This window comes from Podarcis gaigeae (genome assembly GCF_964106915.1).
Source record: "Podarcis gaigeae genome assembly, chromosome: 7".
NCBI lineage: Eukaryota > Metazoa > Chordata > Lepidosauria > Squamata > Lacertidae > Podarcis > Podarcis gaigeae.
The window spans coordinates 6,770,710-6,786,476 of NC_139683.1; the positions used below are offsets into that span (position 1 = coordinate 6,770,710).

The following is a 15,767-nucleotide window of genomic DNA, read 5'->3' on the forward strand; positions in this document are numbered from 1 at the left end:
TACATAGCTTTCCAGAAGTACCAATGAGTAACTGAAACTTTTAAAAGGGGTTATATTATTTTGTGTGTATATGTGTATCTGTCCTTGCATCTTTGATTTCTGGGTCCTTTCACACTCAAACCATGTTACGGTTTTGGGATGTCTCAGGTTTAGCAGTATTCCTACAGCAGATGTAGCAGACCAAGAACCATTTTGTTTTAGCATAGTGAACTGAAGCCGATTGGAGATTTTTGATTCTCTAGTTGGAGTTGCCTGTAATTTTCCCTTGCTCGGGGAAAAGAGTTTGGCTTAATAATGGGCCCTAAGTGTGCTAGATTTATTGTAGAGTGCATGCTTTTTAATTTTTAAAAGATGCTCTGATAGGAACTGAATACACTGTTTAGAAACATCAGAATTGCCTTGAGTGGAAAATTATTTCAGGTTAGATAAATAAAGTGAGTTTTGTCTTTCCTCTCCCCCCTCTTATCTTCTAGTGCCGAAGGGAGTCATACGTCTGGTCAGAGCAATGGCAGAGATCATCAAGCACTTGCAAAAGCCGTTCAGGTTCATCAAGATACATTGCGCACCATGTACTTCGCTTGACGTGTTGCAGTGCTTTAAGTAACTCAGTTCCAAGTTGGATTCACAGGAGACCAGCTGCACTTAGACCAACAGTTGCCCCAGCTACAGCGACAGCCAGCAATGAGTGATGCATCATAATTTTATTAGGTTTTAATTTTTAGTATTTTTTTTTCATTTGCAAGGAAGCCTTCCGTCCGGAATTTCAGACTTAATTGCAAACTGCAGACCTGTACAAAATTGCACAGCTATTAGAAGTTTGGATTTGCCAAAATCAGAAGCGGCTTGTCAGGAAGAAAGGAACAAAAAAGAAACAAATCAAAACCCACCTTTTGTAACTAAATCTAGAGCTGTGATCTCAGGGCTAAAAACAACACTTTTCATTTAGTTATGCCTTTCTACAGATATACTTGTTTGTAACTAATCTGAAAATACCCAATTAAGATCAGGCTTAATGGGTTGGTGAAAAACCTATGAATTTTGCTTTTATTCCTGAAAAGAAAATGAAGTGCTAATTCGGTGCCATTTAAATCCTCAGTCATTTTGGATGCATTCACAAATGGTTTAGTATTGAGATGCAAAAGGGGAGAATCTTGGTTTGCCCCTTGCTGTCTTCTAGATGAACAGTCTGTGGGGGTCTATGGGCAAAAAAGTATTTTTTGAAGTTCTTGAATGTCTCTCATTGTGCTGTTTTAAGTTTTTCGTAGAATGAATAATGGAATTATTGCAGGAAGAAAAAGGAGTTTATTATACATTTTATTAGGTCCATTGAAAGATTAGCAAAGCGTGCCATTAAAAATGTATTTTTTTTCCTTTAAAAAAAAAATCCATTTTGATTACTAATCATGGAGTTTGTCCTATAGGACTGTGACACTTAATTTTCCAAAGCTTTTCTAAAGAATACGGGTCTGTGGTGATACAGTACAATCTTTTTCACTGTTATGTTTGAATTAATGTAAAAATTATATATGTTCACAGTATTAACATGATAGACTAGATGCTATTTATTTTTATTTACTAAGGAGTGATCAGCTCAACTTACTTCTGTTAACATATCATAAATTCAGGAATGCTTTGGATTTGAGATGAGAAGTTTATCATGGGGACACTAGTGATTTGGGCTGGAATTCACCAACCGTAGCTTTTGCAAGTTCTCTATTCATTTCAACAGGCCTTGTGTGTGGTGCTTTACCCACATCTCTTTGAAATGAATAGAGGAGAGGCTGTAGCAATGCTTGGTGTATTTCACCTTTCAAAAGCAGGAATATGCAACTGACATAACAAGGCAGGGTTGAGAGATTTACCTGGTGTATATATCGTTTTATTTAGCTTATATTTGGAAGGGCTTGCTGAGCTCATCCAGCTCAGTAGATCTAACACTCAGTAGTTTAGGCATGAAGGAACAGTTCTTGATTCATTCAAGCACAAAAAATTACTTTCCTGTTCGATCATCTGAGACAGAGAAGTGAAAGGAAAGAGATCTGGTGTGTACTTGGGCAGTGAAGTGTCAACTGTTTTGCGTAACATGAATAGGAAGAGGTGGGGGAGGTTTGCTGTTCCCTTTGGAGGAGCATTAATTCAAGCAGAGCCCTGCTTAAAATAAAAGCTTCTGTACATTTGCACAAGATTCATATAGGTGACTAATGACAAATACCATTGCACTAACGATGGCAACAGGAACACTACTCAGATACTGTCAAAGAAAGCCCAGGAAATTTCCCTCCTAATCTGACCTTGCTGTAGTTTACAAAAAGAAAGAAAAGAGCGAAACACATCAAGTCAGTGTTAAGTACTTTTTATGCTTGTAAAACCATCTTAAGATTCATTCGGATTTGTTTTTTCCTCTCTCTTCTGAACAGCAGAACAGCTGTTTTGCAAGATTTGTTCCCATTTCTCTATTCAAGAAGTGGGGGAAATGGGATCAGGCTGTGCTAAGGTTGTTACGGTATTATAGAACTGATAGTTGATGCCTGGGCAACAGAGTGCTCAATTTTTGTTGTTGCCGCCTATTAAATTTTAGGAATCTAATTTATGCTGTACATCAGTAATCAGTGCCTCATAATGCCAAACAGATCTGCTGGAACAACAGACAGGCTTTTGAGGCATGAGTATGTCATGTTTTCTTTTGTTTAAAGTGTGTGTGTGTGTGTTAAAATTCTGGACACTGCAGTTCCAGCAGCTTGATTGTTTCAAGAAAAACAGGACCCAGTCAGGGTCTCTGTCATTCTGCTGTGAAAAGCAGATTGCAACATCTCCTCCTTGAATTTATAGCATCTTACCTTTTTCTTCCTGGATTTGTTGCACTTTCCAGCTTGCGTTAGGGAAGCGATTGAAATGTGAACGAGATATTTGGGGTTCACCACTGTTCAGTTGGTGAACGAGCTGGTTCTAAAAGCTAATCTAAGCTAATTCTGTCCTAGGCTGGCACATAAGGTGGCAGTAATTCATTATTTCCTTGTTTCTCTGTCATCTTGAAGCTACATCAGGCAGAAAGAGGTGGGCCAAGATGGCAGAATTTTCCTTGTCTTCCTATTCAGAACTGGGTGGTCAAGTCAATGCAAAGAGCTCTTTCCCACAGCTGCTGTTAACTAGCAACAAGCTAAAATAGTAGCAGCTATCTTCTAGGTGCTAGCTGGCAGTCACTTAGTTCTTTTCATTTCTTCCATTTCCATTATCTTCATTGAATCAGCACTCTCAGACTGCAGACGCATGTCCACAATTGTTGCCTGGGCTTGTGTAGACCCTTCTCCAAAGAATTAATGTTGTCACTGGCATGTGCAGCAATTTCATGTGAGTATCTACCTGTGTAGAAGGAATATGGTCGTTTTCTGAAAGTTAGATATCATTGTGTGGCAGAAAGGATAAATGCATGTTGTTTTCTTTCTTTTAATCTTGTATACTGTATTTTTATTTTTTTTAAGGCTTTTTTCCTTTCTTATTGTTAGATGCATGGTGAACTAGTGTCTAGCAAGATTCAGCATCGGGGGAGGGGTTGTAAAGCTCATTTTTGAACAATTGACAATGCACTTTGAAAAGATAGGGCACTCTGATTATGCACAGGAACTGCTTTTTATAATATATGCATAAACCAAAACTCCAATTTGAAACAAAGAATACATCTTTCTACACAGCTGTTTACTACAATGACTCTTGAAAGCACAGCAATATCTCAGGTGAATGATTTCATACACTTTTATCCAAAATATTCTCCATGAGAACAAAGGAGAATAGTTTACAAAAAAACTGAGGGGAGTCCAGGGTTGTGTCATATACCTGGAAGTGCTTTTAAATTTTATCTACTTATTGTTGGAATCAATTTGTAATAAAACTGGTTCTGTTAGGAATTTGGCTTCTTTTTCTCCTTTTTTAAAAAGTTGTTCCCTTTTCACAAGCAGAGAAAACTGGGTCTGATTGACCTCATAATTGTTTTTTTAAAATGGCATCAGCACTCAGTTGTAGCCAAACAGGTGTTTCAGAGTTGCATTGCCTGTAAATGCTGCAGTCCTTTCTCAAACTTCACCTATAAGGATTAGACTCTGCTGGATGTGTATCTGTGCTAGGGATGGGGAACATACAACAATCTGGATGTTGTCGTAATACAGTTCCCATCAGACCCAGCTAGCTGGACAATGGTTGGGGAGGACGGGAGTTGTGGCCCTTCAGATGTTGTTGGACTGCAGGTTCCCCCTCACTTCTCTTATCTGTGCTATTGCCTGTTTGATGCTTATAAATTCTTGTAACGTCTCAAAAAAGAACAAGGGGCTGACATCTCAGCCCTAGCAAAACCAGTTGCTTTGCTGTCAATTTCATGTTGCCAAGTAAGGAACCTCCTATCATGGGAAGATTTGAAGGGTGGTGGAAACACCCTATAGAATTCAAGTGTGCAAGTTTTCTATTTTTATTTGTTTTTGTTTGCTTTACAATTTTAGCAGTATTGGGATGTAAAAAAAGAAGAGAGCAGCAACCAATGGAATTGCTTCTGTTTCAGAGCGCAAACCAATGAACCAGCAATGATAACTGAAGCCATTTTATCTGAAAAAGCAAAACACACTATAATTGGTCTCTTGTGCCTTTTAAAAATATGCATTCTTGATGCAGAGAACATGGATGCCTTCTGGAGCATATGAGGATTGGCATTGTTGCCCCTTGCTTGCTCAGAGGTTGTTGGCCGGAGATAAATGACAACGGGAGTGAGAGACAGAGCCAGCCATGGCCAGATCTCCTCCCCACACCACATTTTGGAGTTGTTACTGATGTTAGATCATGTATTGGGCCCAGCCAAGTTCTTTGCCTCTCCTCCTCAGCTTTGGGTCTTGAGCACAGGCTCAATCAAGCCCCTGCCTAGCTTTCATTACTGTTCTGGTGCTGATTTGATTGGGATATGCAGCACATTTGAAGCTGTGTTGTTGAATTTTATGATAACAATGGCTAGAGCACTGGAATAATTCACATCTAAAAACTTGCCAAGGGGCGTGTGTGTGTTGCTAGTCTTGACTTGTAAGGACATATTGTGTGGCTGATCGTAGCGACTTCAAGTTGAGCTGTGATGGGTTTGTTCAGGGGAGATGGGAATTCTCTCAATGCCCTCCCTCCTGTTCCTCCTCAGCTTTGCACATGCTGGAGATTACCTGTGTTATTTGAGTTGCTTCTGCCTGTACCTAAAATTCAGATAACATGTAGCAGTCAGGTAGGTAAAAAAGATTGCATAAGTTAGGAGGAGCCAGCGTAGTTAGTGCTTTCTGCGTGTTGTTGGAGTCCAGCTCTCAGCTAGTATAACCAGGAGTCTGAGATGGTGGGAGCTCAACAACATCTGAAGCATCATGTAGACTGTTGTGACCTAGGCTACGGCAGCATCTTCATAGCTCCAATTTCTTGGAGATAGGTCTATGAGTCTTCACTCTTTCTGATCTAGGTTGTTGGATATGGGATTGGCTTAAACATTAATATGGGCTCCTGGGTCACCTACCAACCTGATTGAGATATATATATTTGTCTAACGCCGCCACCCCTGGAGCTGAAAAACAGTTATCGGGAACAGGTGGGATTGGAAGTATCCAGTTATATGCAAGCACACAATAGGAGCGCCAAGCCTTATCTCTTGAAGCCAGTGTAGTCTCTCCCCACCCCCTTGAGAAATGAACTAGATCTTACGTGCTTAGCAACACTTCACAGTCCCATGTCCCATCTTCAGTTCTGGGGGATAGTTGGAAGCTGCCTTATTACCAGTTCAGACGGATCATCTAGCTCAGTGTTTTTCAACCTTTTTTGGGCAAAGGCACACTTGTTTCATGAAAAAAATCACGAGGCACACCACCTTTAGAAAATAGTAAAAAATTTAACTCTGTGCCTATATTGACTATAAAGTAATTCTCTTGAATAGGAATCAAATAAACACAAAGAAAGTATTTTATAATTACTTTATTATGAAATAGTAAGTAAACAGAAATATGAAAAATTGTAAAATGCTTTATTTTTAAATCTTTTGAATTTTTCCATTTTTCCCACGGCACACCAGGCAACATCTCGCGGCACACTAGTGTGCCGCGGAACAGTGGTTGAAAAACACTGATCTAGCTCATGATCACCGAGTCTGGAACAGCTCTTCAGGGTCTCAGGTCTTTCACTTCACCTGTGACCATTGACACTTTGGGACGAGATTTTGGTCCTTCGCTTTAGGGGTTGTAGGTAGAAATCTTGCCACATGTGATATAACCCAGAGAACAACTCCTGTGACATTACTTAAGCCATAAGGTCTTTCTGCCTAAGGAAAAGAATGTAAACGTCGTCACTAGTAGGTAGCAGTCGTAGATTAAAGTTTTGTGTTCCAGTTACAATTCGTTTCTCCAAAAGCAGTTATTTTTGTTTGGTAGCTTTGTTCATTTCGAAATGGCACTGGCTAAGATCCATGCATATGAGACCATGCATTATATCTTTCTTTTGCATTTGTAGTCACTGACAATTCGCTTCTAAAAGCGTCCAGGCCATCATTTCTAGGAAAAACTCAAGCAGGATGTAATTGCACTGATTTTTTATTATTATTTTTTTTTTTACTGTAAAGGGTTTTCTGTTTGCATCTGCTGTACCTATTGGAACAATACTGTACATAGCGTTAGGATGAGACAAGGGAGAAATTGTCACATTCATTGTTGTATTTCTAGAGTGAGTGTCTGATTTTACAGTATTAAGAGAGGAACATAAAGGCTCATATTTAGTTTCTGCATTTTATCCATTTGTATGTAGCCAACAAATCCTTGAAGGACAGTTTGCTAAATTTGCTTTATATATCTTAGTGAAGTTTTGTCTGCTTTCACTCCATAGCTTCATTTTTTTGTCCTTTTCCAAAATGCACTTTGCTTGCAAAATATGAACCCCCCCCCCCCCCCGGATTTTATGCACTGGTATAATCAGTTATACATAGCTCTCTGCCCTGCAGTTTTATCACTGCCTTTTTTGACCAGTCGGCCATGCTGTCTGGTTACAAAAAATGCAGATCGGGAGATGTGCCAAGAAAAATGACGGGTGGAGAACCTCAGCACCTGATTTGTTTGGCTGCTCAAACGTGGCTTTGGGCTCAGCCAAACTGTTGCAGCGGCTATGTGAAACCATTGGACAGAGGGCAAAACGTGGGCTTGGGCTTCATTCTGTGCCGTAGGGCTGCTTACCTGATGGAGCTTTTCTCACTCAACCTTGTATGAATTCTCCATACTAATTAAACGGGCAGGCCAAATGGATAGCTTGTGATTTGTGAATTGATCTTTCTGTAGCCACTTATTCTTTGGGCTGCAAATGTACCTGTTAGTAATTGGCTCTGACTTCTGTTGAACTACCCTTTGGCACGCTCAAAGCAGACAGAGAAGCCCCTGCCCTGTTTGTGAAGTTATTTCAGCCCTCCCACCCCATGTTAAGCCTCTTCATTTGGCCTGCTGTGTACCTGACTCCACCCTACTTAAATGTCTCTTCTTTCCATGATGATCCCTGAAGTATTGTCATAGAATTAAAACGGCATGGCCAGATTGCAGCAGAGGACTCTTCAACTAGTAAGCTGGTACAGTTTAAAGACTACCTCCTTCATACTTTGAAAGAGATTAGAATATATCCTGTCCCCCCCCCCATTTTTTTGAGATGTGATTTAACATTACTGAGAGTAGCCAAAATTCACCAAAGGACCTGAGTCGCTATGAACTTACTGGCGTCTAATCCGAGAAGCCAAGTGCCATACGGGGTCTTATAGCATCCTTTATCAGAGCAAGCGGTCTGGATAGAACCCACAGGATGCTGCCTACTTTGCAAAGAAGAAAGTTGTTGCTTTTAATGAATTTAACATGGCTTGAAGAATTGCAGTGATATCATGGACGGGTCCACTTTTACCCTGTATTTGCAACCCTCCCCCCCCAACTGTTGTTTCCAATAAGAAATGTTTGAATGCCTTAGGTGTAGGAGCATGGTTGTGCATGGGATGTTTGGCCAGGATCTAAAAAGCTACCCCCTAGGGACTTGGGCATGTACTTCTCCCTTTAAATGGCAGGCCCTTATTCCATATCACAGGCTAATGATAAGATTCCCGTTTTTGCTTCAGCTGAGGTTTGCTTCTTTTGCATATGAGGGCTTGCCATTTGAAAACACAAGTCCCAAGTTCTCTCGTGCATACCAGCTATGAATCCAGATGTGCACACATATGTAAAATAATATATAAGGTCTCTTGTTTTAACAGAGGGTGACATGAAGGTGCTTTAAACTTATTTTGAACCTAGGACGACATTATGTGTTGAATATTTTTGAGATTCTATTTAGGTATTTTTTTCTTCGAACTTCAAGATGCTATTTTTCCCTACACAAGTCACTAACTTATATAAACTCTAAATGTGCAAATATATATATATATATATTCTTGAATGTTTTATATTATGAGTGTGTTCTGTTTCACGGTATGAGAATTTGGTCACACCCAAGATCTTGAAGTGAGTGCAAATAAGGTGCTTTTATCTCAAACTAAACTGTAGAAAGCTGTCTTGTAATCATAATATTATTCTGACGAGCGAATTCATTGTGCTCATTTATACATACACATATTGTTATCGAGATTGTCACTGGATATGTCATAGGGCTGTTATCCATAACTTACTTACTTTACTTACTTACTTGATAGTTAATGCAAGTCATCATAAGTTTCATCGTTCAGGAGAGTAGCAGTGCTTGTACTATTCAATAGTCATGTTCACCAGTAGTTTGCAAACAGATCTGTTCATAATTTTTCCCATCCTTTGAAGCCTGAGATCCATAGAGCTATGTGAATCCCTTGGGGATTATCTTTGAGCAACAGACCCTGCTGTCCCGTATCACAGTTTGTGCTTGAATGTTCCCTGGAGTTTCAAAAGTGGGTTGTCACGCGGCAAAAGGAAGATGGCAGTTCAATAGCACAATCTCAGAGCCCACTTGGGTGTGTGGAATGTAGGAAGCTACCTTAAAATGGACAGACCATTGGTCTACTTAGTTCAATATTGTCTGCCTAGGCTGATTAGCAGCAGCTCTGCAGGGTTTTCTAGCAGGAGTCCACCAATTCTATTTAGCAATGCCAGGAACTGAACCAGGCGGGGTTTTTTTGCATGCAAAATGTGTGGTCAGCCACTGAGGTGTAGCCTACACCAGTGGTTCTTTTGATACGGTGACTCACAACTCTGAATTTATTTGGTGTGGTGACTCCTAAATTTATTGCCACAAGCGTCCATGATATGCCAACGAAATGAAAAGTTGCAGGAGGCATTCATCATGCCAGTTAAAGGTTACTAACAATATTTATTTTGGGCTTACTTATAAAGCCTGTGTCTCGTTTGCACAGGCTTTGCGACTCTTGTGGTTCATGACCCATAGGTTGGGAAACACTGGCTTGCACACTGAAGCCTGTTTCTTTCTCTGCCCCTTCTCCACCGTCATCTGAAGCTGGTGGAGTTCCTGAAGGCACCTGAGCCATCAGGAAACAGGATACTGGTGTCGATGGACCTTTAGGCTCTTATGCATGTTGCCAAACCATGGTTTTAAGGGAACCAGCATGGCATCTGTACTGACCCTGAATTACAAGAGAGGGCTTAACCTTGGGGAAGAAGGGTGCTGCTGCTAAATTGCCAGAATTTGATGTTATTTGTCCATTCAACCACTTAAAGGCTGAGAGAAGTGTTCATAAGGCTTTATGACGCTGAGGGCTAGAGACTTTTAACAAGGGTTATGATTTAAGTTACTGAAAACCTGCTGAAATCTGCTGAAGCAACCAAATTGTCAAACGGGAACTATCCTACTTTAAATACTACTTTACAATGCAACCACTCCCCCGCCTTTCCCATCAGCTGTTCAAAATATGGAAAAACTCCATAAGGAGCACAAGGGTGTAGTAACTTTTATCCCACTATAAGGATATCCTTAAAAGAGTGAGCTTGTTGCTTCAGATATGTGACACTTTGATTCTCAGTCTGGAAGAGAAGAACAATTTTGCTGCTGCCTCTGGAGTGAGCCTAGATATGAGAGATCTCCGAATTCACGGCAGCTTTTTCTATAGAGAGTTTTAAGAACAGTGCATGCAAATAGCTGTCACCTTTCTCGGTTCTGTGAATTTCTCAAGATTACAACCAGGGAGGAAATACTTCTTGGGGAAAGAATTTGGGCCCGTTGCTCTCCTTTAAAAACAAAACAAACAAACAAAAAAAACTACCTCTGATTATGATGAGATGGCAGTATTGCGGGCACCTTTTCAGTTCTTTTTAAGCGGCAAAAGGATATTGGGAGACAGACTGCATAGTAACGTTACTTTCCTTACCTCCTATTTTCTACCAAGTCCATTGCACAAACTGTTGGTAACGCCATGCTTTCCTCAGGATGTGTGCTGACTGAAGCTTTTCCTTCTTCATTTTTCCCTGTGTGCTGCAAAAGCCACAGCTTCCTTGCTCTACACAGGGTTTTATTTTAGGTGTACTGTACATCTTGAACACCCACTTATCGTAGGGTTGGCGTTGCAGTGGGCTGTGCTCCTTTTCCGAGTGTGCCCCCGCATGGTCAACTCAGACTTGCCACTCAGTTTCTAGCAAGCGATTATTATGACCAATGGCTATTAATCCGCAATAGTAAAATAGACTGAGAGTGTTTTGCACCATGAAGGTTAGAGGTAGGAAGTTAGGATGGTCAGGGTTTATGGTGTAATCTGATCTTAAAAAGCTTTGGCACACTTCAGATTTAACTTACATCTCCTGGGATTAATTTTAACCTGTAGTTTAGTTCAAGCAGTTGTAGTATTTTTTAAATTTACTAATGTTTCTTGGACCCAGACTTAAGTTACTTCACTGAAATCAATGGGACTTAACCCAGTATTAACTTGAGATCCAGTGTGGTGTCGTGGTTAAGAGTGCCGAACTAGGACCTGGGAGACCAGGGTTCAAATCGCCACTCGGCCATGAAGCTAACTTGGGTGACCTTGGGCCAGTCACGGTCTTCTCTCAGCCTAACCTACCTCACAGGGTTGCTGTGGGGGTTAAATGTGGCGAACCAAGCACACCTCCTTGGACAAAAAGACGGGACGTAAATGCAGTAATGAATAGTAATAATAACTTGGCGGTGGCACCCAAGTTCAGCAAACTTGGGTCTGGATCCTACCCGCTGAGGGAATAATTGCCTAGGAACACCATTATTGTACATATTTCATTTGCCAAGAAGGAAGAAACAAAATACATTGTTGAAAAAAACCGATTAGCTAATGAGAGAGATTAGTGAAGGGCCTTATTTCATAATGGTACTAAATAGAAATAGTTTACATCCTTTTGCTGCCTCTCTGTTGCAATGTTCCAGGCTTCCAGGATATACAGAAATATGAAATTAGCACTTGAGGAAAACTTAAAAAAATTATTTCTACCCATTAGTAATGCTGTAGAGTTTCCATTTCATTATATATATATATATATATATTATAGAGAGTATACTTCACTCTATACATTCATCTATAAAAACTCAATGTAGGAGAATTAGCATTTTATGCAGTGTATGTACCTTAAGCAGTTTTAGTTACATGCTTGCTTGATGCGATGTGGTTTCTTTAACTTAAGCCTTAACAAATGTATCAAATTTGTCCAAAATCAGAATATGCAAAAACAGTAATTTAGTAAGACTTAACTCTTTCCCATGAAGGCACAAGAGATTTTTTTTTTTAAAAAAGTTGTTCTTATCCTTAAAACCAGTCTGTGTTTTTGAGGAGGCAACGGAGGCACCTGCCCTGTAGCCTTGTCACTCTATCCCAATTTTTACAGAATTTTACACCTCCTGGACTGGGGCTCCATCCACACTGTTAATCCGGACATTGTGATGTGTGGAGAAAATATTAAGCAATTGGAAGAAATTCATTTTTTTAAAAAAAGGGCTAAGGGGATTAATGTTGCTTCATTCCCCCGAGTGATATGTAGTTGTATTGAAAGAAGAGTCTTGACGATTTTTAAAAATGTACATATGTTGAAAACATAGTGATGTTTTTCTGCATCACATAACTGATATTGACTCCATTTGTCTCCAAGATTAGTCGCAGGCGGGGGTGGGGACCCAGCACTCTTTCCAGTTTGGATCTACCTCACACTAAGCAGTTGGGTGCTAATTTATTCAAATTATAAATGAGATTGTCCAAAGTGACCAAACAGTATGTGATTACTTGTCCTCTGAAGACAAGGGTGTTTGGGGGAGGGGTGGGGGTGGGTTGTGTTACAAAAAATGCATTTGGTTTTTCTCTCTCTTCATCTTTGTGCCTTTTGTGTTGAGTCCCAATGCATAGCGAAATCGTCACGCTCCTATACAAACTATAAACCCTTTTTAACAGCAAAACTGAAAACTGTGTCAGGTTTCTGAAAAATTAACGAAAGTGTATTTTTGTGTGTAATAAAACTATATAAATATACAGCGTAACGGAATGCTTGTAATGTGGAAAGAGTTCTTTTTTTAAGAAAAAAAAAAGTATTCAAAAACAGACAGACGGAAGAAAAAAAAAACATTGATACTCGGATCCCAAACTATTCTATGCATACATTTGCATGGTTGTGAACCATGCATGCTCTGTGGAGCGTCTCAGCGTTTTCCCAAAAGGAAGTAGTGTAGCAGTTTAATCTTGGGATGAGTGTGCTCCAATGTGCTAGCCAATATATGTAGGCCGCCCCATTTGTTTCACCGAAGGGAGCAAATCTGCACACGACAAGATATATATGTACTTCCTCCATTTAATTAGTGAAATCTCTGTGGCCTGGGTAGTTCCGGGAGTGGGAAGCTCAATATGCGTGAAGATGTGTGTATGTAGCTACTAATACTCAAGCTGTACATCAACCTTTGCTAACCTGTTGCCCTCCAGATAGGGGACTACAACTCCCATCAGCACCCAAACAGCACTTGCTCACTGGGGACTGATGGGATTTGTAGTCCAACAATACCTGGAAGGCTGCCCTCCCGGGCTGGCAAAGGTTACTGTACATGTATACATGTATATAGTAAAACATGGAAGTGATGTGTGTGCATATGTCAGGTAAGGGAATAAAAACATCCAAGTAACTTTCTGCATGCTTTTATATAACAGTTTGAATATCCTTTTTTATATAAAACTTTTTTTACTTACCTTTTTTTGGGGAGACTAAGTTGTAATATACTATTGTTTTTGAAGATTGAAAAATTGACTTTATAAACTGTAACCAATACAGCATGGGAATCTTTTCCTGTAAAAATTGATAATCTAGTTTAATATCCAGGTGAGGGAATTAAAGAAATGTGGGCGGGGGACGGGGGACACCAACATTCCTAAGTGGCAGGATTTAAGCTATACCCTAAAGGAGGTGTTTTTCCATTTTTTCTTCTTTTTGCTGCAGAGAGACTCAATCAACAGAAAAAAAAAGTGTATGTTACAAAACTGCCCCAACGGGTCTATAAGTAAAGCTATATTTTATAAAAGAGTAACCAACCTTTTAATATGCTGCATATAAGTGATCAGCATTGTTGCACTTTCTCAGTAATAGTGTCCTGTAAATTGGCTTATGGTTAAGAATTTTAAAATGTTTTTAATGTTCCATAGTACTTGGGCAGAATATAAGACTTACAGGTACCTCACGATTGAAACAAGAGCCTGAATATGCTGCATTTTGTTCCTTTTATTTCACTGAGCATTTTGTTTGGCTTTCATTAGTTTTAATATATTGTTAAAAGGCTACCTGGCTTTTAATTTGTATTTGTTGGATCCCCTGAAGAACTGAGAGAGTTTGTCTCTCTTCACTTAGTTGGACATTCTTACCCTTTACTGGTGTTAGTTCAGTAGTTGTTATCAAGTCTGCCCTGCATTGTTCAGTAGAGGATGTAGTGACTTTACGAAGTAGGTTTTGAGAAAAAGGAAACTTAAGGTTGTAAAACAGACAATATATGTTCTCTCTTGGTTTGTATGCTTGCTTTGTAATCATTGAACATCGAGATGGGAGTGGTGTCGTTTGCTGCTTTCCAACTGGAAAAAGGCAATCATGTATTTGTAATAATTATATATTGATTAAGGAATAAGCTAACAAATCAGTTAGGATAACCTAACTGGACAGCTGAGCCACATTGCTACTCCAAAACACCCCCCATTGGAAACTGAGGGCAGGATCCAGCTAAACAGTTTGGCTAGCACAAGGATTTTAGCTGTACAGTGGAAATTCCCTGCCTCTCACCCCCTAAATCTGCTCCAGAGGCTTGAATATGGGAATATTCCACTGTGCAGTAAATGTCCTTGCGCTAGCCAAACTGTTTAGTTGGACGCCACCCTGAGTTTGCAACCAGGTGATTTCAAGCAACATATGGCCTTTAGATCTAATTTCCTTCAGAATAACTTGGTAGTTTTAATTCCCCAAATGCATTATAACACAGAGGGAGTTGTGTTTGGGAGTAGAATGCAGGGAGAGAAACTCTTGAAGGAAGCTTCAGAAGACTGTGAAATTCAACATTTATTGTCCTGTTTTTAAACTTAGGTGGTTCCTCTTTCCATGTTTGTTTTACAGCTTGCTAGTAAAATACTTTGCACTACTTATGCAATAAACTCATGACAAACTAACCTTTTACTTTTGTTTTGGTTTCTTGTGTATGTGTGTGTGTGTATATATATATTATAAACTAATACTAAAGATTTAGTGTAGTGTTTTTTTTTTACCTCCATACCATAAGACATGTAACAAGCTCAAAATGCTGTAAATCTTGATGAAATATGATGTGAATGATATTTTATAAAGTTATTTTGTATGGTGTCGATTTTGTTTCTGCCTCATAGTATGTCAATAAATTACTCATATTTACAAGTTCAAATGTACCATTTTCTATTATGCATGGGTTTCAAATGCCTGGTGTAATTAATACATTTTTTTACAGGGTGGGAATATGGATGCACACATTCTGGGCAGTTTTCATTATTGATCCTATGAAGTAAGGTAGGCTGCATGATGGTAACTGGTCCAAGGTCACATAGCAAACTCCATTGCTGGGAAACAGTTTGAACATTTGTCTTTCAGACCATCTGATCATTCTTAACCATTCTGGTATTGTGTGCATAAGAATAACTATTTCCTTATTAGCTCAGTTTCCATGGAACCTAGGAGAAAAATGACTGGCTATCTCTGCAATTTAATAGATGCTGTTTTGCTCACATATCACTAGACCAAGGTGCTTTATCAAACACAGGATGTTATGGCTGTATGGTACATAACTTCCTATGTGTGTTCCATCTTTATAACTCCCAGGTTTGCTTCAGAGGGTAGAGCTTACAGCCACTGATACAGGAGCAATAGTGTACCTGCACTTGTATTTAATCAGTATATTGTTCAAACTCTCTCTCCCATCATGGGGGGAGACTGAGCTAAGCTTTGTGTCCTCTGCATGAGTACTTCTAAATGTCCAGAAACTCATTCAGGTGGGCAGCAGATGGGGAATTAGTTTTAGTTCCACTGTAGAAAGGGCTCTGATATGCCATTACCAAACCAACTGGTAGGGGCATATAAACATACCCATATTTTAAGAACTTCAGAGGGTTAATTGACAGTGGAGTAGGAGAATTTGTAGGGTGGGTGTAATGTAATACCAATATTGCAAACTTCTAGTCCCAATTTGACTTTTTTAAAGTCTTTGATGGTATGGAACCACTCAACCTCCAGTGCCTTCCATAGCACATGCAAACACCCCTGAGATAGCACCTT

At 39.6% G+C, this 15,767-nt stretch overlaps 1 protein-coding gene and 1 long non-coding RNA gene across 7 annotated transcripts in view; one reads left to right on the plus strand and one right to left on the minus strand.

Moving 5' to 3' along the window:
• The window catches only part of AGO2 (argonaute RISC catalytic component 2), a 50,714-nt gene extending 35,831 nt beyond the window's left edge, over window positions 1–14,883 (plus strand). For 4 of the 6 annotated variants that reach the window (XM_083749088.1, XM_083749089.1, XM_083749091.1 and 1 more), the window contains one exon: window positions 474–3,902. In XM_083749088.1, coding sequence (XP_083605214.1) covers window positions 474–582 — 109 coding nt within the window. In that variant the 3' untranslated portion in view covers window positions 583–3,902. Of the gene's footprint in view, window positions 1–473; window positions 3,903–13,427 lie in introns of those variants that run through there. The other 2 variants (XR_014566779.1, XR_014566780.1) reach the window with 1 other exon arrangement.
• Window positions 1–15,767, minus strand: part of LOC310849354 — a 561,267-nt gene that overhangs the window by 54,757 nt on the left and 490,743 nt on the right. The gene's annotated exons all lie outside the window — the stretch shown is intronic.